General features: G+C 32.6%; 1 protein-coding gene across 3 annotated transcripts in view; it reads left to right on the top strand.

Annotated features, from left to right (window-relative positions):
- DCP2 (decapping mRNA 2) overlaps window positions 1-27,495 on the top strand; it is a 63,565-nt gene that overhangs the window by 5,120 nt on the left and 30,950 nt on the right. For all 3 annotated transcript variants that reach the window (XM_074280689.1, XM_074280687.1, XM_074280686.1), the window contains exons 2-4: window positions 5,991-6,142; window positions 17,274-17,401; window positions 18,261-18,359. In XM_074280689.1, coding sequence (XP_074136790.1) covers window positions 5,991-6,142; window positions 17,274-17,401; window positions 18,261-18,359 — 379 coding nt within the window. The remainder of the gene's footprint in view (window positions 1-5,990; window positions 6,143-17,273; window positions 17,402-18,260; window positions 18,360-27,495) is intronic.

Here is a 27,495-nt window from a genome sequence, read left to right as displayed (position 1 = left end):
GAATGATTGTGAGAATGAAACTTTTATTAAACTCCACTGTCTATCCCTCAAACCTCTGAATATCTTTATACAACCTTTGAGATATTGATTAGTATATTTTTTTATAAAGTCATTCCATCTGACTCCCTCTGAGCTCCCTGGTACTTTCCCTCCTCCCCTGAAAAACCCATAAGGTTTCCCCTATAAAAGATCTGCTCATGGATAAGTCATTTTCAGGACTAAACCCATGATAAGATTCTCTCTTCTCCCTCTCCTCCTTCTCCCTCAATTTTTCTTCCCCACTCCCTCTCTCTCCTTCCTTTCCTTCTTCCTCTCCCTCTTTCTCCTCCTTCTCCCTTGACCTCTCTCCCTCCCTTCATAGTGCAATTCCCTTTAATGGCATCTTTTTCCTTATAATAGCTAACTGATTAGTCCACTAAACTCCTCTGTGGATTTAGGCTTCCAATCAATGGCATACTCGGGTTTATTTCTTTACTAGATTCTTCAAAACTCTTGGTAACTATTCCTTTCCCATATCTATTTCATATTTACCTCTCCTGGTAACTATTTTACCTCTTCATTTTGTGTCTTCTCCTAAATACATCTACTTTTTGGCAAGGAGAATGGCCACTGTGAATTTGTCACATGTTTATTTTGTATTAGGAGTACTACTCCTGACCTCATCATTTATATATATCCCATTTCAATATATTTATACTGCTAAAATATTGTTTATGGTATATTTTAAAATGAAATCAGACATATAGTTGTTTGCTTTCTGTAGCATTTTAGTCTATAGCAAACTAGATATTCCCTCTTGTTTCTTCTATATTGTCATTTGCTTTGGATTTAGAGAGATTTTATATTGTTTTATTACAGGCTTTTGTCTTGCCTGCCTTACTTTGTCCTGTACATATTAGGTTTTTAGGAAATAGCTAATCTCTTGATTAGTGGGAAAAATTGGGATAAGATTTGGTTGAAAAGGTTCACTCTAATTACTATCATATTTTGGACTGAGTATAAGGAACAATGGATAGGAAATAATAGTTGAACAAATGATTTTACAACTAAAGGTGAAATACCTTATAGTTTTAAAAAACATGTTGACAATATGACTTCTTCCACACCTGTGACCCACCAGGGAGGGATCTGTTTAAAGTCTGCACACCAAAACAATTCATTATGAATCTTCTTTCCCTCCTTCCCTGAGAAACCCATAAGGTTTGCAAATTTTATTTTATTTTATTTTTACTGAGGCAGTTGGGGATAAGTGACTTGCCTAGGGTCACACAGCTAGGAAATGCTAAGTGTCTGAGATCAGATTTGAACTTAGGTCCTCCTGAGTTCAGGGCTGGTGTTCTATCCACTGCACCACCTAACTGCCCCTACACATTTTATTTCTTTACCCACAATCCCTCTCATGCCCTTTTTTCTCTACTTCCCTGTCCCTAAATTCTCATCATCTTTTACCCAGACTGTCACTATTGTTGCTGTTTGTCCATTTTGGAAGATGACCATTACATCAGGGAGGTGATGCCATATATGACATGTGAGTGAATTGGATTGGATGAGGAAAGGTTAGAAAGAAATTAGGACAAAAAAATAGCCTTTTTAAACTTAGTTTTAAAATAGAAAGGCTACAAAAACAGGAATCATTCTGGAAGGGGAAGACCCTTAGGGTTTCTGGCTAAAACAGTAAGGATTGTTATTTTTTTATTCAGTCTTGACCTGGGACCTTTTGTTGGCTAATCAATGAGAGCCTGAGTGATTTGGGTCCTTAAGAAAGAAATTTAGCCGGGACAGCAAAGTGGTGCAATGAATGGAGCAGCAACCCTGAAGTAGGAGGACCTAAGTTCAAATCTGGTCTCAAGATACTTAACACTTCTTACCTGTGTGACTATGGGCAAGTCATCTGACCCCAGTTGCCTCAGCAAAATAAAAAAGAAATGAAAGAAAGAAATTTAGCTTTTGAGCTCCAAGATAAGAATTTCCCCTCTTCAATTCACTCTTCCCGTAGTTGCCAAAGTGATTTTTCCTAAGGTGAAGATCTGACCACGTCACTTACATATTCAGTATTCTTTTGAAGCTCTCTAAGACCAGATATAAACTCCTCCAGTGGTTTTTTTGAACCTGTGTTACTATTCTACCTTTCTATCTATCTTGTACATTTTTTAAATAATAACTTTTTATTTTTCAAAATATATGCAAAGATGGTTTTCAGTATTCATCTTTGTAAAACCTTATTCCAATTTTTCTCCCTTTCCCCCGCTTCCCTCCCTTACACAGCAAGTAATCCAGTACAAATTAAGCATGTACAATTCTTCTAAACATATTTCCACATTTATCATGCTGCTCTTGTACTATATTCTGTGGTCTGTAATGCTGGGAGATTAACTGGGACCAAATGGAGCCACGGTTTGGTCCCAGGGCTGAATGAGACTATCGTCTCCAAGAATCCAGCAACCCTATGTGAGTTCTCAATGACATATATGTATAGACAGGTGGTTCAGCTACAGGGGTATTCAAGACAGGGGTGGAGTCAGAGTGCTGAGAACAGAAATGGAACTATCAATCTGATTCTGACAGAGTGAGGAGAGGCACGGGACATTCTGATAAATTGGGATTACAGAATGGGGAGAGACACCCAACATTCTGATGATGTCTAAGATAGAAGGTCTTTCTCTTTATCTATATCATCATGATTAGGAGGGAGGGATAGTGTTGCAGGATTGAACAGAACAATTGGGAACTGAGACAGAACAATTAAGGAAAACTGAGTCAGGACAGTAAAAGAGAACTGTGGCACAAGAGGTCCAGTTATACCAGTCTGATTTCTCTTGCTCTTACATGACACTTATCTCCCACCTCTTTGCGTTTGCACTGGCAAGCTTGTAATAATTCTTCTTCCTTAACTTCACTTAGAATCTTCCTTCAAGTTTCAGCTAAGTGCTGCTCCTACTTGGAGCCTTTCCTGATTCTTACCTTCACTTCTTCAGCTCAAAGGCTGCTAGTGTACTCTCTTCTAAACTTACTTTTTATTAGCCATATATATAAATATTTATATCTATCTATCTATATATATCTACATATATATAGATATACATACATACATATATATATATAGATATAGATATACATACATACATACATATATATATATCTGACACCTGTATTGACTATAACTGGCAAGGGATTGAAACTTTTAATGCTTATCTACATTGGTAGAGAAGTTTCCTCACTCATGGACTCATGAGGTCCAGACCCTACCTCTATGATACACATATATACAAAGACAAAAGTAAAGTAGTTCCATGTTTTCAAGGAATTTACATTCTGGGGGGTGGGTGGGTATACAACATAAGGGCAGGGACTGTTTCACTTTTGACTTTATATTCCCTACCATGGCAAATGTTGATGTTCAGTTTATTAATTGTGTCCAGCTCTTTTGATGAGGTAAAATAGGCACCAAGAGTGATAAATAGAAATAGATTCAGGAGAGCAACAAATTCTAAAAAGAATATTACATAAAAGTTTGCAACATGGAACAATCATGACAAGACATCCATTACAGATTACAAATCCATTACAGATTTACTATGTGTATAACAAAGGGAAACAAATTCCCTAGTGGAATTTGGCTAACCAGGAAGACTGAAGCCACCAACAGAAAGATACTATGGGGGAAGGAGAGGAGAAAGAGTACCTAGTATCAGGCTTAGTCTTGAAAAGGAGTTACCTAGGAAAGGGATACTATTTATTTACATAAATAGCTTTACTAGCTCAAGCAATTACATTGCAGAATCAAATGAATGAGCAGCTTGCATTTTGGGATATACAACTTTTAAATGTAAGTTCTATGACAAAAGGGGGAAGAACCAGGAAGGAGTTTGGAGGGAAAAAGACAGGATCTAGGAGGAGCCAAGTGGAATCCACCTAGCTGCCCAAGTCCCAAACCTATCTAAAGATATACTAATCAAGAGAATCTCGAAGAGGATTGAGACTGTGGAGGTTGATCAGAGTTGATTTCATCTTTCTATTTAAGCAGAATAGTCTGCAAGAACTAACTTCCTTTTGTGTAGTTTATTATAGTTGATAATAACCTTCTGGGTTCTTTCCTGATTAGGGAAGAGAATGGACTGGTTTCAAAGTCCACATTATTTTACCCCATTTGGGATTTTCTTGCTACTTCTTTAGTACGTTTTATAGACAAGAAAACTGAGGCAAACTGGGTTGTGGCTTGCGTTATATCACATTCCTAGTAAGTATCTGGGGTCAAACTTAAAGAAAAATGAGATTTCCTGACTCCAGACCTGGCAATTAATAAATACATGTTTGTTTATATAATCAGTGGTCCTCTGTAGTCATTAGTGATTTCATTGATTTGAGTACTGATAGTTCCAAATTAAAAAAACAAACAAACAACTTATTAATTGATAAAGCTAATAAAACATGAAAGGAATATTAGTAACAATCAAAATTAAATGCTAATTTTTTTGTTTTTCTTTACATTGTTGTGGCTAGTATGTGAATTGTTCTTTTGGTTGTCTTCACTTATAACTATCTCCCATTTATATACTGTACAGTGGCAGTTATGTGACATAATTTGTTTAGCCATTCAATTAGTAGGTCCTTAGATTATTTCTACCCTTTGTTTTTGTTTGTTTGTTTTTTCCACCATAAAAAGTCCTACTATAAATATTTTTATATAGTTCCTTTCTCTCTCTCTCTTTTTTTTTTTTTTTTTTTTTTTTTTTGTTTGTTTGGTCTGCTTGGCATATACTTAGTAGGGATTGAGGGTTTCAAAGGTGTGTGGGACGAGGAAGACCCCCTACCCAAAGTAACTATTCAGAGATCATCAAAGTAGAAAGCAGAAAGATTGTTTATTTATAGTATCTCATGAGAGGCAGGGTAGTCCAGCTATGAGAAAAAGTATTCACAGCAGGAGGGCCCAAGAATCAGTAATTATAGACAACTTTTATAGATTTTGTTACAAGAGATTATAGCACAAGTAAGAGAGCATGGGGGAGAAGGGTTGTTGCTATCCAGAGCCATTGAAATGGAAGGTTTCTGGCTTAGGCCTTCATGTTTTGCCCACTAAATATCGAGAAGTATCAAACACTGATAAATGTCATCAACTTAGGTTAAGTAAATATGCCTGTAAGATTTAAGTAAATATAGGCCTGCACATCTTGTACTTATACAGGTCATAGAGAAACACAGGAATAATGAAAATAAAGAAAAATAATTCACACATTACTGTAAATTTTTCATCTCTCCATTCCACACAAAGATCATTTTTCTGTTATGACTTCAGATTGTTTTCTATAAGGGAACCAATTCATGTCTCCACTCATATTCATGGACTTGTCTTCTAATATTGACAGTTTCTTTTACCATCTTTTTGTCAGTTTGCTAGATTTGAGGTGAAATCTAAAATTATTAATAAGAGAGTGCTTACTAAATATTTTTCTTTTAATATATGCCAACTTAGTTATATTTTGGTCAAGTCACAAGCTTATTTGTATTTGTGATAGGTTCTGCAGGTAATTTTATGATATTTCAGTTTATGAATGTGAATTTATTCTTTATTCTTGGAAATGTAGCTGTGCAAGTGGAGTTAATGGTATTATTTTAGTAGCATTTGGACATTTAAAAAAATTTTTTTTGCCAGTATTTCTTTCTATAATAATTTATTTTGATTTTTTTTTCTTTTAAAATGAGCATTCACCTTTTTATCTGAACTTGTGCATCATGACGTAATGATATGGTAAATATAGCACCTTCTTTTTCTGACTACCTCTTCTCAGACAATGATACTAGGATTTCCTGAGGAGTAGAGCTTTCTTTTATGACAAAGACTGCTTCTGTGTTGTGTCAGTAAGTCTTTGGTTAATCCTTTGATGTCTTTCAGCGTTATTGGTCCTATTTCTAGGCTAATTAATGCGTTTCTTTTCTCTATATTGCTATTTGTTAATGTAATTTTTTTCTTGTTTTTGTTTCTGTTTTGTCAGCCGATTTATTTTACATATCCCCAGTGAGGAAAGAGACAATGCTATACGAGTATGCTTTCAGATTGAACTTGCCCATTGGTTTTACTTGGATTTCTACATGCAGAACACACCAGGATTACCTCAGTGTGGGATAAGAGACTTTGCTAAAGCTGATATCCTTTTTTAAAATTAGTGTAATTATCATTTTTTTATTCTTGTTAGTAAAATGTTAACACTAAAAAGTTTTCTTCCTTATCTTGTATAGAAGGATTATAACCTACCTAAAACATTAGTTTATCTTTAAGAGAGGAAGAAAAAAATTAAGTCTTTAAGAAACTTGTCTTGAAGCTTTTTTTTTTTTTAAAGAAAACTTTACATGAGAGTTGAAATTAAACTTTTTTTTCCTTTTTTTAGAACAGTTAAAGTTGGCCTATGAACTCATCTGCCTTTGTCTGTTTTTACTGTTGTTTGAAATTTTTCTTTATCCAGGCATTTACTACAGTGAAATCATAGATTCATTTTCTATCCATATTTCTGTTGATACAAATTTTTTAAAAAAAGTTTACTTTAATCATATTAGCATCATTAGTTAGATGAAGAAACCATCAGAAACATTTTTTCATTTAACTCAGTCAAGTCAAAAATGACTTGAATAGCATACTACCCAACAAGCAAGTTACTGTCTCCTGTCCTGCTTGGTTCCTGCTATCAATTGTAAATTGCTTGATTTACAGTAGTTGTGGAGATTAGATATAAATACATATTTTAAACAGTAAAAAAAACTAAGTAGTTCAAGACAAAATAGAGGAGCAGTCTGAAGCTATAGCATATGATTAATTGCCAAATATACTTTAAAGCGTTCAGATGAGAAGATTTTACTTTTAACTTGTACTATTCAGAGAAAACTTTATGGAGGAAATGAGATAGCCATTAATTTAGCAAAAAAGGACATTTCAGAAAGAATACTTGAGCAAAAGGTTAAGAGTAAGAAAGTTCAAGGTATATTTACTTATTTGGTGGCAAAGTAAAATATAATATGGAATATGAACCTGGAAAGATAGATTGAAATCTGATTGTGGATGTTCCTAAATATTAGACTAAAGAGTTATTTGCTATGGATCAAATAGGGAGTCATTTAAAGTTTTTTAAGTATCTATTATATGCCAGGCCCTGTGTTCAGCATTGAGAATGCAAATACAGAGAGTTTATGAGCAAATCATTGTTTCAGAAAGATTCCTCTTTTGATAGAATGCAATTAGATTGGAACAAGAATAAATACCAGGTAGAACAAATAGTTAATAAGAAAGAGTTATTAGTAATTGATAGTTAATAGTCTTCATTGTCTTTTATAGTCATAGCCCCAAGAAAGTTTTGGTAATGACTTAATGACACTAAGCAGATTTTTCTCAGGCAAAGAATGATTTCAATCTTTTCATGGGGTTGGTTCTTTAAACATTTATTTTGATGTAAGAATTTTTTTGTGTGAATTTTATTTTCATAAAACAGATATTTCTTAACCTTTTCCCTTTTCTTCCCCCATACATTCTTCAAAAACCATTTAACATTAGTTAATATTGGTTAATAAAAAAAGGAAATAAGTATTGTTGCTTCACAATTTCACTTGTAATTGTTCTTTTAACCCAGTATTTTTTAATCTGTCACTTGATAGAAATGTGAGTATGTGAATATGCCTAGATATAAATTTCCTGTAATATTCTGTTTGTTTCTGACTATATTTTAAAATGTTCTAGGATACTTCTGTTGGTGGTCAATAACTATTAAGCTAAAATTTCTTAGTGGGTTGAGGGTGTGTGTGTGTGTGTGTGTGTGTGTGTGTGTGTGTGTGTGTGTGTGTGTGTGTAAGTAAGGAATGTTGGGGGGGGGGGCAGAGCCAAGATGATGGAGAGAACACACATCTTTCTGAGCTATCCTCTACCCTCAAACTATTTTACAAAACACGACCTCTGAATTAGTGCTTGACTATCAGAACCCACAACTATTGGGAGTACAACACATTACTAACAGAAGATAATCTTGAAATTCGCCAGAAAAGGTCTGTTTTTGCTTACGCATGGGGACAGAACGGGGCTAGGCCAGGCACAGACTCGGGCAGATAGGCAGTGAGAGCACTGAGAACAGCTCACACTGAGCAGACCTGAGGGGGGTGGGATATGTTCTCCACTAGCAGAAAATCTGTGGGGAGAACTCTACTACAGTGTTGGCTATTTAGCCCTGGCAGCAAGCTAGTAGATTAGCAGAAAAGCTATAAACACAGAGGCTAAACACTATAACCCCAAAATGCTAGAATTTCTCAGTACCTGGCCACACCCACCCCACACCCAAGAATTATCTCATCGGGCAAATGCTGATCCCAGTGCAGCCACTGCCGTCCTACTGCCCTTTCACTTCCTGTTGTCTATAGAGACAGCTTGGAAATACCTCACTACCCCCTGAGCAGACTGCAGCATTTTTTGCTTGTTTGTTCATTTGTTTTATGAATAAAAAGGCAAAGCGGGCTCTAACTATAGATAGCTTCTATACTGAAAGGGAGCAGATTTCAAACCCTGAGGAGACTAAACTGTCTCCAGATGAAAGCCCAAAGGTGGATATGATCTGGTCCCCACCATATAAGAAGAAATTTAAAAGGATCTTAAAAGAGAGCTAGAAGAAAAATGGGGAAAGGAAAGGGAAGCTTTGCAACAGGACCTGGATAAGGCATAGAACCTTTAAAAAGATAGAGTGGAAAAAGAAAACAACTCCCTGAAAAACAGAAATTGTGAATTAGAAAAAAATAACTCCTTAAAAAATAAAATTGGCAAAATGAAAAAAAAATCCATAGAACAAAAACAACTCATTTAAAAACTCAATTGGACAAATGCAAAAAGAAATTTAAAAAATTAAGTGAAGAAAATAATTCATTAAAAACCAGAATTGAACAAATGGAAATGAATGACTTAAGCAGACACCAAGAATCAGTCAAGCAAAACCCAAAAAGTGAAAAAATAGGAAAAAATGTTAAATGCCTATTTGGCAAAATAACAGACCTGGAAAATAGATCTAGGAGAGATTGGACTCCCTGAAAATCATGATGAAAAAAAGAGCCTACACATTATTTTTTTAGGAAATCATCAAAGAGAACTACCCAGATGTCATAGAATCAAAAGGTAAAATAGACATTGAAAGAATTTATTGATCACCTACTGAAAGCAGACCCCAAAATTAAAACTCCAAGAAATATTGTTGGCTAAATTCTAGAACTGTCAGCTCAAGGAAAAAATACTACAAGCAGCCAGAAAAAATTCAAATATAGAGGAGCCACAATAAGGATTACTCAGGATCTAGCAGCATCCACATTAAAGGATCGAAGGGCCTGGAATCTGATATTCTGAAAGACAAAGGAACTTGGTATGCAGCCAAGAATAACTTACCCAGCCAAATTGAGCATTTTCTTTCAGGGAAGAAGCTGGACATTCAATGAAATAGGTTAATTCCATTTATTTCTGATGAAAAAACCAGAGCTAAACAAAATGTTTGACCTCCAAATATAGGACTCAAAAGAAGCATAAAAAGGCAAAAAGAACTCTTGAGAATTGTATTTCTCTTATGGGTATACATAAAGAGTACATGTATAATTTGATTTTATGGTATAATATAAAAAAGGATCTAGGGGTAGCTAGGTGGGGCAGTGGATAGAGCACCAGCCTTGAATTCAGGAGTACCCGAGTTCAAATCTGGTCTCAGACACTTAACACTTCCTAGCTGTGTGACTCTGGGCAAGTCACTTAACCCCAGCCTTATGGGGGGAAAAAGGGATTTAGAGGTAGAAAGGCAATTGTACCAGAAAAAGGGAAAAGTGGAGGCACTACATCTCACAAAGAGGCAAAGGAAATCTATTAAAGGAAAGAAGGGAGGGGGATGAACATAATGTGAATTTTACTCATCAGAATTCGCTCAAAGAGAGAATATTAGACATATTCTGTTTACAAATAAACTTCTCCCACCTCATTGAAAAGTGGGAGGGGAAAAACAAAAAGCTAAGGGATAGGCTAAGTGGAGGGGAATACAGAAATTGTAAGGGAGAGGTTTATTAAGAAAAGGGGAGGCTAAAGAGGGAAGGCTGCATGAGGCAAGTGAAGCTCATATGTTTAATACTGGGAAGCGGGGGAGTAAGGGAGAAAGGAAGGAAAAAAGCATAAGCAGGGGATAATAAGATGGCAGGAAATGCAGAATTAGTTTTAAGCATAAATGTGAATGGGGTAAATTCCCCCATAGAATGGAGGAGGATAGTGGACTAGATTAAAAGCCAATACAATATGTTGTTTACAGAAAACATACTTGAAGCAGGATGATACTTGCTGAGTAAAGGTAAAAGCCTGGAGCAGAATCTATTATACTTCAGGTGAAGTCAAAAAAGCAGGGGTAGCCATGCTGATCTCAGATCAAGCAAAAGCAAAAATTGGTCTAATTAAGAGGTAAGGAAGGAAATTATATCTTTTTTTTTTTTTTTTTTTTTTAAGCACTTTTTCCTTTTAATTTTAAAACCCAAGTGGATGCTAAAGGAAATGTATTCCACATGTGTCTGATTCATTTACATTTGACTAAACAAAGTGTCATTTGTAAGAACTGTTTGAGATCCAAAAAGCTTTCTTAGCTTTCATAGTGAGTTATCTTTCTTAGAAAAAAGAAAGTATTTTTTTTTTACCAATACAGGAATGATTTTGAACCTTCAAGATGCAGTTTAAAATTTGAAATCCCAATTCTAGAGATTGATTCTGATTTATCATCCTACCAGCTGCCCTAAATACATATAAACACACACACACACACACACACACACACACACACACACACACACACACACACATACACACACACACACAAAGACAGAAAGAGAAAGAGACATACAGAGAGAGAGAGAGAGACACACACACAGAGAGAGAGAGAGAGAGAGAGAGAGAGAGAGACTTACCCCTAATCAGCATTATTATTCTCCAGAGGAAATTATATCTTGCTAAAGGGTAACATAGATAATGAAGCAATATCAATTTTAAACATATATGCACCAAGTAATGTAGCATCTGAATTCCTAAAGGAGAAGTTAAAGTTGAGAGCTGCAAGAAGAAATAGAAAGCAAAAGTATAATAGTGGGAAACCTTGTTCTCTCAGAATTAGATAAATCAAACTACAAAATAAGAAAGAAGTTAAAGATGTAAATAGAACACTAGAAAAGTTAGGTATGATAGATCTTTGGAGAAAACTGAATGGAGACAGAAAGTAGTACACTTTCTTCTCAGCAGTTCATGAAACCTATTCAAAAATTGACCATATATTAGAACATAAAGACCTCAAATTCAAATGCAAAAAGGCAGAAATAGTAAATGCATCCTTTTCAGAACCCGATGCAATAAAAATTACATTCAATAAAAAGCCAGGGGAAATAGACCAAAAAAATAATTGGGAACTAAATAATCTCATCCTAAAGAATAAATGGGTGAAATAACAAATCATAGACACAATAATTCCACCCAAGAGAATGACAATTATGAGATGACATAACAAAATGTGTGGAATGCAGCCAAAGTGGCAATAAGGGGAAATTTTATATCTCTAGAGGCTTACTTGCATAAAATAGAGAAAGAGAAAATAAATGAATTAGGCTTGTAGCTAAAAAAGCTAGAAAAAGAGCAAATTAAAAACCTCCAATCAAATACTAAACTTGAAATTCTAAAAATAAAAGGAGAGATTAATAAAATTGAAAGGTTAAAAAAAACCTAATGAATGAATGAATAAAACTAAGAATTGATTCTATGAAGAAAACAATAAAATAGATAAACCCTTGGTAAATTTGATTAGAAAAAGAAAAGAGGAAAAATCGAATTGTCACTCTTAAAAATGAAAAGGGAGAACTTTCCACTAATGAAGAGGAAATTAGAGCAATAATTAGGAGTTACTTTGCCCAACTTTATGCCAAGAAATTTCTTAATTTAAATGAAATGGATGAATACCTTCAAAAAATATAAGTTGCCCAGATTAAGAGGAAGGAAAGTTGGTTAAATAGTACCATTTCAGGAAAAGAAATAGAACAAGGTATTAATCAACTCCCTGAGGAAAAAACCCCAGGACCAGATGGATTTACATGTGAATTATACCAAACATTTAAAGAACCATTAATTCCCATTCTATATAAACTATTTGAAAGAGTAGAAATTGAAGGAGTCCTACCAAATTTTTTTATGACACAGATGTGGTACTGATAACTAAACCAGGTAGGTTGAAAACAGAAAAAATTATAGACCAATTTCCCTAATGAATTTTGATGCAAAAATCTTAAACAAAATATTAGCAATGAGATTACAGATAATCATCCCCAGGATAATATACCACAACCAAGTAGGATTTATATCAGGAATGCAGGGTTGGTTCAATATTAGGAAAACTATTAACATAATTGACTATATCTATAATAACCAAATTAACAAAAACCATATGATTATCTCAATAGATGCACAAAAAGCATTTGATAAAATCCAACACTCATTCCTATTAAAAACACCAGAGAGTAAAAGGAATAAATGGAGTTTTCCTTAAAATAGTAGCATCTATTTAAAACCATCAGTAAGCATCATATATAATGGGGATAAACTGGAACCTTTCCCAGTAAGATCAGGAGTGAAACAAGGTTGCCCACTATCACCATTACTATTCAATATTGTATTAGAAATGCTAGCTTTGGCAATAAGAGATGAAAAAGAGATTAAAGAAATTAGAATAGGTTAATGAGGAAACCAAATTATCACTCTTTGCAGGTGGTATGATAATGTACTTAGAGAACCCCACAGATTCTACTAAAAAGCTATTAGAAATAATCAACTTTAGCAAAGTTGCTGGATACAAAATGAAATCAGCATTTTTATATATCACTAACAAAATCCAACAGCAAGAGATACAAAGAGAAATTCCATTTAAAATAACTTGATAGTATAAAATATTTGGGAATCCATCTGCCAAGGGAAACTCAGGAAGTATATGAGCAAAACTATAAAATACTCTCCACTCAAATAAAATCAGATCTAAACAATTGGAAAAATATCAAATGCTCTTGGTTAGGTTATGCCAATATAATAAAGAGGACAATACTATCTAAACTAATCTATTTAGAGCTGATTGGTAATTCAGACTCCCAAGAAACTACCTTACTGACCTAGAAAAAATAACAAAATTCATCTGGAAGAACAAAAGGTTAAGAAGGTCAAGGGAATTAATGGGGGAAAAAAATCAAATGAAGGCAGCCTAGCTATACCAGATCTAAAACTAAATTGTAAATCAATGGTCATCAAAACCATTTGGTACTGGCTAAGAAACAGAGTAGTTGGATCAGTGGAATAAATTAGGGTCACAGGACAAAGTAGTCAATAAGTATAAAAATCTAGTGTTTGACAAACCCAAAGACCCCAGCTTTTTTTTATAAGAATTCACTATTTGACAAAAACAGCTGGGAAAATTGGAAACTAGTATGGCAGAAACTGGGCATTGACCCACACTTAATACCACATACCAAGATAAGGTCAAAATGGGTCCATGATCTAGGCATAAAGAATGATATTGTAAACAAATTAGAAGAATATAGGATAGTTTACCTCTCAGACCTGTGGAGGAGGAAAGAATTTGTGACCAAAAAAGAACTAGAGATCATTATTGATCACAAAATAGATAATTTTGATTATATTAAGCTTAAAATTTTTTGTACAAACAAAACCAATGCAAACAAAATTAGAAGGGAAGTAATAAATGAGGGAAACATTTTTACATACAAAGGTTCTGATAAAAGCTTCATTTCTAAAATATGTGGAGAATTGACTAAATTATAAGAAATCAAGCCATTCTCCAATTGATAGTCAAGGAATATGAGTGATATGAATATAGTATCCTCTCTAAGAATATGAAAACAATAAAAGAATCAGGTCCTGAACTTAAAGTTCACAAATTTAGAATTGAAAGGGACCTCTAAAGTCATCTAGTCTAACTGATGAAGAAACAGAGAGGATTAGGTACTTAATAAATATCTGATTTTTAAATGACAAAGCAGTTGGATAACAATCCTGAGTCTCTTTTTGATTATAGCTTTCAGGTAGTACAATTATTCTTATGTTTTCTCTTTTTGATCTGTTTTCCAGAATTGTTTTTCTCATGAGATTTCTCACATTATTTTCTAGTTTTTCATTCTTTATAGTTTGTTTTATTATTGCTTGATCTTATAATTTGACAGTTTTAATTTTCCAAGAGTCATTTTTTTCCTTTATGACTATGAATCTTCTAGTTGGTTGTCTTTTCATAATCTTGTTTTACTTAGTTCTTTGTTGTTGTTTTTGGTTTGTTTTTTTTCCTTCCGTTTCATGTGATTTTAAAAGTCATTTGAATTCTCCTAGGAATTCTTTTTCAGCAAATAAGTATTCAGTGTTACTCTTTTGGAATACAAGAGGTTTTTCTTTTATATTTTTTAAACTTCAATATCCTTTGAAGATGAACCCAGATTTTCCCTATTCCCAAAGTAACTTTTTATGTTTGGGTTCTTTTTCCTTTGTTGCCTGTTAGTGTAATCAACTTTTTGATGTGTAGTAGGGAAATGAGGTACCTCTGACCCTCGCTGCTTCTGTAAAGTGATAATTCCTTCTCTCCCAGAGACACTCAGGAATACAGCTGGGGCTGTTATTCCTTATCAGCTAAGGTGCCTTCAGTTTTCCCCTATATAGATGTCTGGCTCCCTATACTCTGGAAAATGAAAGTTTCTATGACTGGGGCTTGAGGCTACTTTCTAACCCAGGTAACTCAAAAGTTAGCCTGTCCTGGTATCTGGATCTTCCCTGATTGTCTCAGGAAGAACATTGTTCTTCCCCAACTCTTGTTTTTTTTTTTTACCACTCCATTCGCTCTGAAATGTAATTTTGTCTTGTTTATGGGGGAGATATTGAGAGTTTAGAATTTTCTGACCTACTCTGCCATCTAACCAGAATCTTCTTCTGCAGCTATTATTTTTTACAGCATGGTAGTATTTCATCACTACTGTATACCACAATTTGTTCAGCTTTTCTCCAAGCATTCCCTCTATTTCTACTTCTTTGCTACCACAAACAGAGCTGATACAGATATTTTAGAACATATAGGTTTTAATTTTTTCCCCGATTTTCTTGGTAAACAACTAATAGTGTTGTTAGTGGATTAAAGATTATATAGTTTTATAACTGGGTGTAATTCTACATTTTTCTTCAGAATGTTTGAATCAGTTCACAGCTCCATTAATAGTGCATTAATGTCTTAATTTTCCCACATCTTCTCCAACATTTGTCATTTTACTTTTCTGTCATGTTATCCAACCTGATTGGTATAAAGTGGTTTTAATTTGTATTTCTCAAATCAGTAACGATTAAGAGCATTTTTTCATACGGCTATTTGTAGCTTTGACTACTTCATCAAGAAACTGCCTATTCATATCCTTTGAGGAATTAGTGATATTTTTAGAAATCTGACAAAATTCTCTATGTATTTAAGATATGATACACTAAGAAAGTTTATATAGGAATTTCCTCAAACTTTTCTGCTTTCCTTTTAATTTTGGCTACATTATTTGTAAAATATTTTAAAATTTAATGTAATAAGTTGTCCATTTTATATCATAATGTTCTCTTATCTTTTGTTCTTTTCATCTTTTGTTATCTTTTGTTCATTCATATTCGTATCAGACTCATTAAGTATATTTTAAGTATATTTAAATATTAAGTATACTACCTGATAGGTAATATATCCCATATTCTTCTAATTTTTTATGATTTATATCTTTCTATCTAGGTCATGTATCCATTTTGAGTATATCTTGATAAATGGTGTAAGATATTGTTCTATATCTAATTTCTATCAGACTGCTTTCTGGTTTTTTAAACCATTTTTTTTTTTAAACAAATAGTATATTCTTATCCTAGAAACATAAATCTTTACATTTGCCAAACACAAGATCACTGTATAATAATTTACTACTGTGTATTGTATATTTATTCTGTTCCATTGATCTACCTTTCTTAGCCAGAACCAGATAGTTTTCATAATTACTGCCTTATAATTTAGTTTAAGATTTTAGTACTGCTAGGGGCAGCTAGGTGGCACAGTGGATAGAGCACCAGCCTTGAAGTCAGGAGGGACCTGAGTTCAAATCTAGCCTCAGGCACTTAACACTTCCTGGCTGTGTGACCCTGGGCCAGTCACTTAACCCCAATTGCCTCAGTGCAAAAAAAAAAAAAATTTAGTACTGCTAAACCTTTTTCTTTTATATATTTTTTCATTAAGTCCTTTTATATTCTTGATCTTTTGTTCTTCCAAGTGAATTTTATTTTTTTCCTAGCTCAAAAGAATGATTTTTTTCATAATTTAATTTGGATGACAGTAGATTAGTTTACTAATTTTAATTGTATAAATCTTAATTTCTATAAAAAGTGTTTTATAATCTTATTTATATAGTTCCTGTATTCTCAGATACAATTCCTAGTATTTTACATAATCTACATTTTATATGGAGTATCTCTTACTATCTCTTCCAGCAAGGTTTTGTTGGTTATATACAAAATTCTAGTGATTTATTTTAAAATGTTCATTCCTATTAAATGAAAGCATAGTTGTACAAGTTGATTTTTCTTTAAAATGATAAGTATGTACCTTAGCTATTGTCAGTTATTATTTATAAATGGTGGTAAGCTTTTTATATAAGATCAGGAATAAAGCAAGGGTGCCTATTATCATTAAAAAAATAATTCAATATTATATTAGAAATCCTAGCAATACGATTAAGAGAAGAAAAAGATATTGAGGAATCAGAATGGATAATTAAATAATAAAACTTTTAGATGATATATGTAGAAAATCATAGAGATTCAATGAAAAAGTTGGTTGAATAATTTTAGCAAGCTAGCAGGATATACAGTACCTACATAAATTCTTTCAAAGCCTTTATCTTATTCTATTAGTAACTCAGACATACTAGGGCATCTATTATGTGTTGTTCACTTCCAATTGTATATATCCTCAATATTGTTTTTGATTATAGCCTATCTTAAGGGAAAAAAATATATAAAAAATTAACCATGATACATCCAAGAGTGAGGCTTTTTAAAAGTTAATTTGATAGGATTTAAAAATATATATATATATATATTTCATGTGAATGGTTTTATTTCTTTTGTCTGTATACTCTGTGTGTGTGTGTGTACATATTTTTTATTTTTTTGAAAAACTGATTGGCTTCCTTGACATTACTTCTACTCTTCAGTCATTGTCCTTTTTTATTGCCTCAAGGTGAAGATGTGCAAAAAGTTTTAGATGAATGGAAGGAATATAAAATGGGAGTACCAACATATGGTGCAATTATTCTTGATGAAACACTTGAAAATGTGAGTGAAATTAAGAATCAAGATGACATATACGTTATTTTTTCCTTCTCTTTTCTCAAGAATATTTTATTTTTCCAATTACAAGTAAAAATAGTTTTCAGCATTCATTTTTTGTAAGATTTTGAGCTCCACATTTTTTCAATTCCCTCCCTTTCACTCTTTCCAAGTCATCAAGCAATTTCATATGAATTATACAGGTATAATCATTTTAAACTTATTTCTGTATTTGTCATATTGTGAAAAAGGAAAAAACCATGAGAGAGAAAAAGCAAAAAAAGGTAAAAGTAGATGGCATTTTCTTTCCCATGTCTATTGGAATCATATGCACTATTTTAAATGAACTAACTAGTATTTAATTTGGGTAACGTTTTAGCTTAATTAAATATATGTGTTTTATATTACTGTTCTGAATTGAGGTTTTAAAATAATACTATTGAATTCTAAAAAGAGAGTGAAATCCTGCATTATATTTTTCTTCTTCCCTCAACTTTTCATTTAATAGTAGTCTCCTGGTTTTGGTAGTTTGGTTCTTTGGGACTAAGTATCAAATGCTGAGGAAGAAAAAATAATGACAAATTACCTTTTTACTTCACTACTGATTGGTAGTTTAACTTTTTATTTAGGAAAATCATTAAATTCCATTTCAGATCTTTATGATGACATCTTAATTGATGGAAAAATCCCAAACAATTCTTGTTTTATTTGAGGATGCTTTATTTTCCTTGTGGTGGATCAATGACAAAGTATTATCAAGTGATTCCTGTTCCGGGCACAATACTAAATACAGAAATTAGACATTTCTTATATGAACTTCAACAAATTATATTTATTTGTGTTTTTTTTTTGTTTGTTTTTTGAGGTATTATTGGTTCAAGGTTATCTAGCAAAATCAGGTTGGGGATTTCCAAAGGGAAAAGTAAATAAAGAAGAAGCTCCACATGACTGTGCTGCAAGAGAGGTAAGTTATTTATATGGTGGTAAATGGCATTATTGGGCTTTTTTTTTTTTTTTTATTCATTTTAGTGATCTGAATTATTCCTTTTATTATTTCTTCCAGAACATAGCAATCTATTTGTATGTTTGTCTTCTGATGTTTTCTCACATACATTTCCCAATTGCTTATTAATTTTCAATTCCATTTATGCTTTTCTGCTATCTATTGACCATATATTATCTCATCATTTGGAGTAGCCATAAACTAGAAGCCTTTTCAAGTAAGATCAGGAGTGAAATAAGGAAACCTATTATCACTAATATAATTCAGTAAAATATTAGAAATGCTAGCAACAAGAGTAGAAAAAGAATTTGGGCTACCCAAATCAAAATGCTTTGTCTATGGATGTATAGTGTTACATTAACTCTTCTAACTTCTTTATGTGCTTGTTCAAAGAGAAACTGAGAGCCATTTTTCCATATAACTACAACTTTTTGTCTTTAAATTTTTTTCAGTATATCACCTCTTTAGCTATTGGCTAAGACTTAAATTTGAGATACCAACTTCCAGTATTTGCAAATTATTTAAAATATTCTTATAAGTGGTGGTCTTTAGTTAATGTCCATTTTACCTTATTGTTTCATGCAGCAAATGTCCATTGCACTTGTACACAGAGAAATAAAAATATACTACATAGATATTTCTTCAGAATCTTAATTTCTCATTTAATACATAAATGTGATCTGCATTGTGGGTATTAAATTACTTTATCTTACTTCCTATTTTCTTTCCACCCATACTGTCTTTGGGACTTTGTTGGCATTTTCTTCTGTTTCTTACTCTTTTTCTTTTTTTAAAAAAAAATAGATTTAATACTTTTATTTCCCCTGTATTAACATGTAAAAACAGTTTTTAAAATTTGTTTTAAAATTTTTTTTCAGTTCTCAATTTTCATGTCCCTTCACTTGGGAAGGCAAGCAATTTTATATAAATTACATTTGTGCACATACCTATTTCCATGTCAGCCATGTTGTGAAAGAAAACACAGACAAAAAAAAAATTAAGAAAGTAAAGAAAGAATATGTTTCAATCTCTATTCAGACTCCATGAGTACTTTCTCTGGAGATGGATAGCATTTTTGATGCTATCCTTTGGAATTGATCTAGATCATTATATTTCTGACAATAGCTAAATCATTCAGTTATTAATTCATTCATAACTGATCGTCATAACATAATTGTTGTTTCTGTATTCTCATGGTTTTGTTCATTTTACTTAACATCATTTTATGTAATTCTTCTTAAGATTTTCATTTCTAGCACAATAGTACAAAATCACAATCATATACAACAACTTGTTCAGCCATTTCCCAATTGATGGACATCCTCTCAATTTCCTTTTTTGCCATCACTAAAAGATACTTTTGATACATATTAGTCCTTTTTCTTTTTTTTGTTTTTGATTTTTGAGGTACAGACCTAGTAGTAGAATTGTGGGTTTTATAGTCCTTTTACATAGTTCCAATTTATAGAATGGTTGAGTACAATTTCATCACAGTGCATTATTATATCAATTTTCCCACATCCCCTCCAATATTTGGCATTTTCTTTTTCTCTCATATTAATTTCATAGGTGTGGGATGGAAGCTCAGAGTTATTGTAATTTGCATTTCTTTAATCAGTCGTAATTCAGAGCATTTTTTCATAGGAAAATAGATAGCTTTGATTATCTTGTCTGAAAACTGCCTTTGAGTATCAGTACCAAACATATATGTACTAAATGGCATTGTGTCCAAATTCTTGGAAGAAAAAAGTAAATGAGTTTGAAGAGAAAAGGAGCAATAAAATGTAGAAAATTTCAGTTTACCATACTTAAACAAATCTAAACATTAAAATTTTAGAAGAATTAGATATGATATGCCTCTGGAGAAAATTGGTTGAGAATTTTTACCCTGTCCCCCATTTAGCTTTTGATCACTTCCTCCTCTTTTCTCAGCTGAAGCTGGTATCTTCAAAAACTTAACCATGTAGAGACAAAATAAATCTCATAACCGTGCAATATAAAAATGATATTCAGTAAGCATGATTGAAAGCATGATTTAAAAATTAATAGAAAACTAATCTCCAAGAGTGGGTCGAAGAACAAATCATACAAAAATCAATAATTACATTAAAAAGAATGATGATAATGAGATAACATATCAAAGTTCTTTGAAAGTAGCCAAAAAAAGTATTTTGGGGAGAAATGTATATCTCTGACTAATTACATCAACAAAATAGTGAAAGCAGATCAATTAATTGGACATGCAACTAAAGAAAAAGAAACTAGAAAAAAGACAAAGTAAAAATTCCAAATTGAACCCCCCAAAAGAAATTGTCAAAATCAGAGGTGAAATGAATAAATTGAAACTCAAAAAACCATTGAACTTAAAGCAGAAGATTTAATGAAAAAAAACAACAGCAAAAATGTTCAGTTTCAGTCATGTGCAAATATGTTTATGATTTCATTTTGGATTTTCATGATGAAGATTCTGGAATGGTTGTCCATTTCCCTCTCCAAAACCATTGGTTACTTTAAACAAAGGAAAATCAAATTACCAGGTGAATGTACAACCAGTGAAGATTAGTTAAAACAATTATTAGGAGCTATTTTTTTCCCATTTACAAACCAACAAAATTGACAAGCTAAGTGAAATAGTGGAATAGTTACAAAAATATAATTGCTCAGATTAGCAGAAAAGGAAATAGAATACTTACATAACCTTAGGAAGAGAAATTGAAGTCTAGGAAGAAAAATTGAATATGCAATCAGTGAGCTTCCTAAGGAAAAACAAACACAGTAGTACCTGGATTTTCAAACAAATTCCACCAAACATTTAGAGAATAATTAATTCCAGTAGTATGCAAAGAGTTAGGGGAAAAAATTTGGTCCTAACCAAATTCCTTGTTTGATATAAATATTATTTTGAAAACTAAAGCTACAAAGAGCAAAAATAAGACTGTAGACACATTTGTATAATGAATAGTGTTAAAAAAAATTAAATAAAGCACTAGCAAGGAGATTATAGCAACATATCACAGAGATCATATCAAATGGGATTTATATTAGGAATACAGGACTGGTTTAATATTAAGAAAACTTATTAACAATTGACCATATCAAAAACAAAACAGAAAATTCCCACAAAACACATGATTATATTGGTAAGTTTTTACCAATTGGAGGGACTTGCCTGAAGTCTCCCAGTTTCTCTAAAGTTATTGGAAAATAATGCCTCAAAGTGAATCTTGGAGCAGCAGAACTTACAAAAGGTTGGGGTGAAACAACTTTCCAGTCCAAGAGAACTTAGAAAGTTGACAGGAAAAGTCTGTTGCATTGGGTTGAGAGTGGCACAACCCAGTAATTCAATTGCAAACCTTAGTGGTAAGTGGTGATCCCTCTGGAACTGTTGGTTGTACCAGCCACAATCTCTGGTATGCTTGTGCACCCACACCCACTAGACAGCGATGGGACTATTAACTCTTTCTGACCCTTTTACCATATGTAGACTAAGAGTTGGGATCTTGATCCAGGGCAGAAAAGAGTGCTTGTGGTCACTCATAGATCAGAATATAGGCCAGGAGAGGAGTAATTATACCCCTCCTTAGATAATACCTAGAAGAAAAATTGAATATGCAATCAATGACTTTCCTAAAGGGAAAAACAAAAACAAAAAACCACAGTACATGGATTTTCAAGCAAATTCTACCAAACATTTAGAAAACAATTAATTCCAGTACTATACAAAGAGTTAAAAAAATGATCCTACAACAATCCTTATTTGATATGAATATTATTTTGAAAACTAAAGCTACAAAGAGCAAAAACAAAACTCTACACTCATTTCTATAATGAGTAGTGATGAAAATTTTTTAAATAAAACACTAACAAGGAGATTACAGCAACATAAGAGCAGGGACCTTGATCCAAGGAACAAACGAGTGCTTGTGGTCGGTCACTCACAGATCAGAACATAGGCCAAGAGAGGAATAATTATACCCATCCTTAGATCATACTATCTTGAATGAACTGAATATTTACAGATTCTTACCATTATCTCTGAAAATAGCTGTACGAAACCCAAAAGTTTGGGAAAATGGGCCTTCTCCATAATCCTTATTCTATCCCAGGAGCAGTACCTTACTTAAAAATAAAGTTAAAAGTGAATAGTCTGAAAAAAATGTGTAAACAAACAAAAAAAAGAACTTTACCATAGAAAGTTACTGTGGTAACAAAAAAAGAACAATTTCAGAAGACAGTGACAAAGTTAAAATTGCTACATCCAAAGCCTCAAAGAAAAACTAAAATTGGTCTCAGATCCAAAAAGAATTTTTGAAAGAACTACCCATTTTTAAAAAAATGAAATAAGAAGAAAAATTGGGAAGAGAAATGAGTGATACAAGAAAGTCATGAAAACAATAGCTTGGCAAAAAAACCCCCAAAATATGAAGAAAATAACACCTTAAAAAAAAAAGAGTAGACAAAATTTGGTAAAAGAGGCACAAAAAGCCACTGAAGAGAACTCATTAAAATGCAGAAATGGTCACATGGGAAAAGAAGCACAAAAATGTAGTGAGGAAAATAACTTCTTGAAAAGTAGAATTTACTAAATGAAAAAGGAAATACAAAAGCTTGCTGAAGAAAATAATTCCTTAAAAAATGAGAATTGGACTGAGTCCATGAACCATTGAGATACAATAAAACAAAAATCAATAGAATGAAAAAAAAAGTAGAGGAAAATATTAAATATTTCATTGGAAAAGCAACTGACCTGAAAATAGATCCAGGAGAAGTAATTTAAGAATTATTGGATTATCTGAAAGGTGTGGTGTTTTGTTTTTTTTTTTCCGAGAAATTATCAATGAAAACTTTCCTGATATTTTAGATCTAGAAAGTAAAATAGAAATTTTTAAAAATCCATTGATCACCTCCTAAAAGAGATTCCAAAATGTTAAACTCTTCAGAATATTAAAACCAAATCTCAGAGCTCCCAAGTATTATAAGCAGCCACAAGAAAATAGTTCATAGATCATGGACATATGATGTCCAGGCAATAGTTTCTATATGAAAGTATTAGAGAGCGTGGAAAGTGATCATCTAGAAGGCAAAAGAACTAGAATTACAAGCAAGAATAATCTCTAGCAAAACAGTATAATTTTTTAGGGGAAAAAATGGGTATTCAATGAAATAGAAAACTGAAAAGACTAGAGCTTAATAGAGAATTTGATTTTCAGATATAGGACTCATGAGAAGGTTTTTTTTTTTTTGTTTTGTTTTGTTTTAAATAGCATTTTCCCACATATATGCAAAGATAGTTTTCAACATTCATTTTTTTTTAAAACTTTGTGTTCTAAATTTTTCTTCCTACTTTACTTCCCCCTTCTCTAATACAGCAAGCAGTCTGGTATAGGTTAAATATGTACAATCCATTTAAACATTTTAAATATTTGAAGAAAAGGAGAAGAAGAAAGGAAGGAGAGAGGGAGGGAGGAAGGAAAGAGACAGACAGAAAGAAAGAAAGAATGAATGAATACTATGCTTCCATCCACAATCAGTGCCCACAGTTCTCTCTCTGGATGTGATTGGCATTTTCCATCAGAAGTCTATTGGAATTGCCTTGAATTCACCACATTGTTGAGAAGAGCCAAGTCCATCATAGTTGATTATGATATAAATTTGTTGTTATTGTATACAATATTCTCCTGATTCTGCTCACTTCACTCAACTGTAGTTAATATAAGTCTGTATAGGCTTTTCTGAAATTCAGCCAACTCATCCTTTCTTATAGAATAATAATATCCCATTACATTCATATGCCATAGTTTATTTAGCCATTTCCAGTCCTTTGCCACTACAAAAAGGGTTGGTACCAGCATTTTTGCACATGTTTGATCTTTTTTTCATCTTTTATGATTTCTTTGGGATAGAGACACTGCTGAATCAAAGAATATGCATGGGATATGCATAGTTTTTGAGCCTTTGGGCATAGTTTCAAATTATTCTTCAGAATGGTTGGATGATTTGACAACTCCAACAATGCACTAGTGTCCCAGTTTTCCTTCATCTCCTTCAATATTTATCATTATCTTTTCCTATCATCTTAGCCAATCTGATAAGTGTGAGGTAGTACCTCAGAGATGTTTTTATTTGCATTTCTCTTATCAATAAGTGATTTAGAGCATTTTTTTTTTATATGACTAGAAATGGGCTTTAATTTCATCATCTGAAAATTGTTCATATCCTTTGATCATTCATTAATTAGGAAATGGCTATTCTGTATTCTGTAAATTTGAATCAATTCTCATATTTTTAAAATGTGGCCTTTATCAGAGACCCTGATCCTAGTTTTTCTGCTTCCCTTCTAATCTTGGCTGCATTGGTTTTGTTTGTACAAAACTTTTAATTTAATGCAGTCAAAGTTATCTATTTTGCTCAAGAAAAGTTTAAACAGGAAACTAGGAAAGAGAAATCAGATAACTTAATAATGTTAAACTGTTTATATTACTATCTGAGAAAATGATAGCTATAATTTTTTAGAAATTCTGAATTATTGGGGCAGTTAGAAGAGTATATATAGAGGACACAGATAGAAGTTGAATATGATGAGATGATATCTAAAAATATAAGGAGTGTGAAAGAAGATTGCACTAGGAGAAGAGGAAAGAGGTAGAATGGGATAAAATAGTTGACATATTAAAGGCATAAAAGTGCTTTTATGCTTCAGGGAAAGATGGGAGGTATTGGCAAGAATGAACTTTATTTTCTCTTTCTTTCTGTCTGTCTGTTGGTCTGGTCTGTCTTTCTCCCTCTTCCCTCCATCCACCTATTCGCAATTGGGGTTAAGTGACTTGCCTAGGATCATACAGCTAGGAAGTGTTAGGTGTCTGAGGCCATATTTGAACTCAGGGCCTCCTGATTTCAGGACTGGTTATAGACTGCTCTACCCAGCTGCCCTGAATGAATTTTATTTTCATTGGAATTGTTTGAAACCAAGAATAACATAACACTCAATTAGGTACAGATTATTATTTAATAGTAGCAATATAGGAAACTAAGAGGAAGAAGGATAAAGGAGGAAAGGGTTGGAGAATGGAGCTTATAAAGGAAAGGTTGATTGGGGGCACAATAGTCAAAAGTAAACACTTGAGGATAGACAAGATGAAAGCAAGAGAGAGTAGGGGAAAGTGGATAAAAGGAAGTACATAGTAAGTATAACTGAAAGAATTTTATAGTAAATTTCTCCAATAAAGGCCTTTTTTTCCTCAAAATATATAGAGAATTGAATAAAATTTATAAAAACAAAAGCTATTCCCTAATTAACAAATACTAAAAGGATATGAAAAAAAAGTAATGATGAAGTAATCAAATTGACTAATAGTTGGCATGAAAAAAATGCTTAAAATCACTATTGATTAGAGAAATGTATAACAGTTATGAATCACCTATCACTTGACACCTATCAGAATGGCTAATATGAGAGAAAAGGAAAACGACAGGTTTTAGATGGGATGTGAGAAAATTTAGACTAATGCACTGTTTCTGGAGTTGTGAATTGATCCAGTCATTCTGGAGAGCAGTTTGGAATTATGTCCAAATTGTTATAAAACTACATAACTAGATAATACCACTAAAGGTCCTTATCCCAAAGAGTAAAAAAAAAGAAAGAAAGAAAAAGACCCACATGTGCAAAAATATTTTTTTGATGCCCCTGAATTTCGGAGAATAGTCAGACAAGTCATAGTAATTGATTCTGATAGGATGGTTTGTACTCTTAAATGATTAGCAGGATGACCTTAGAAAAACCTGGAAAAATTGATATGGAGTGAAATAAAGAGAACCAGAAGAACGTAACAGTAATATTGCATGATGATTGACTGTCCTAAAATTATGGTGAGTTGGGTGTGTGTGTGTGTGTGTGTGTGTGTGTGTGTGTGTATACACAAACTTGCACATGTATTTGAACCATCTTCCCACTACTCTTATTGTGTGTGTGTGTGTGTGTATGCACAAACTTGCACATGTATTTGAACCATCTTCCCACTACTCCTATTGGGGAAAAAAAGAAAATTTATAATAAACATGTAGTTGTTTTATTTTGCATCATTACACAAAGCATAGGCCGTGACCAGAAATATGAATCATCTCTTTCTTGATTCTGTCAGGAATTAGATAGTATAATTAATTATTGAAATTTTAGAATCTTGGTTGATAATTGCTTTGACAATAATTAAATTTTTTTTTGTATATTTAATTTTTCCATAGGATTATTGATAGCTTGCTTTTCTTGAAAATTGTTCATATCCTTTGATCATTTGTTGGGAGAATGGCTCTTATTCTTATACAGTTGAGTAAGTTCCTTTTATATCTTTGATATTAGGTCTTCATCAAGGAGAAATTAGTAGCAAAGATTTTTTTCCCCTTAGGTAATTATTTCTCTTCTATTTTTCAACTATATTGGTTTTCTTTAAGCAAAACCTTAAAGTTTTGTACTATCAGAATCTTCCATTTTATCTTTTGTGATCCTCTTTTTCTTTGTTGTTTTTACATTCTCTTATCCGTAGATCTGAAAGGTAAATAACTAATTCCTTACTCTCATCATTTGTTTATGATAAGACCTTTTACTTTTAGGACATGTATGTTATAGATCATATCTAGAGATGTGGTACAAAGTTTTATCCTACACCCATTTTCTGAAAGGCTGCTTTATAGTTTTTCCAGAAAATTTTTTCAAGTGGTAAGTCCTTACCATAGTGTAAGGGCAAGAGACAATTGAATTTATTCTAGAATAGAATAGTCTAGTCTATTATCACTAGACTAATAGGTTCATTTGCTTTGTTATATACCTAATCTGTTCCACTGATTTTTATCTATTACTGAATAGTTTTGTGATAACTGTTTTATGTGGTGCAGTTTGAGATCTGATCTTCTAGTACTTTCACCTTCCCCTTCTTTCTTGTTATTTTACTATTTCCTTTGAGATTTTTGCTTCTCCAGATGAATATCATGTATTTTTCCTTTGTACTATTTTTTTTTACTTTATCTTTTGCTCCTCTAGATAAATTTTGATTTTTTTTCCTTAGCTCTTTAATTTTTGGTAACTTTGTTGTTGTGGCATTGAATA

This window comes from Sminthopsis crassicaudata, chromosome 1, assembly GCF_048593235.1.
Source record: "Sminthopsis crassicaudata isolate SCR6 chromosome 1, ASM4859323v1, whole genome shotgun sequence".
NCBI classification, from domain to species: Eukaryota; Metazoa; Chordata; class Mammalia; order Dasyuromorphia; family Dasyuridae; genus Sminthopsis; species Sminthopsis crassicaudata.
The sequence above is the reverse complement of the archived record's forward strand: the minus strand, read 5'-3'. Positions and strand labels throughout refer to the sequence as shown.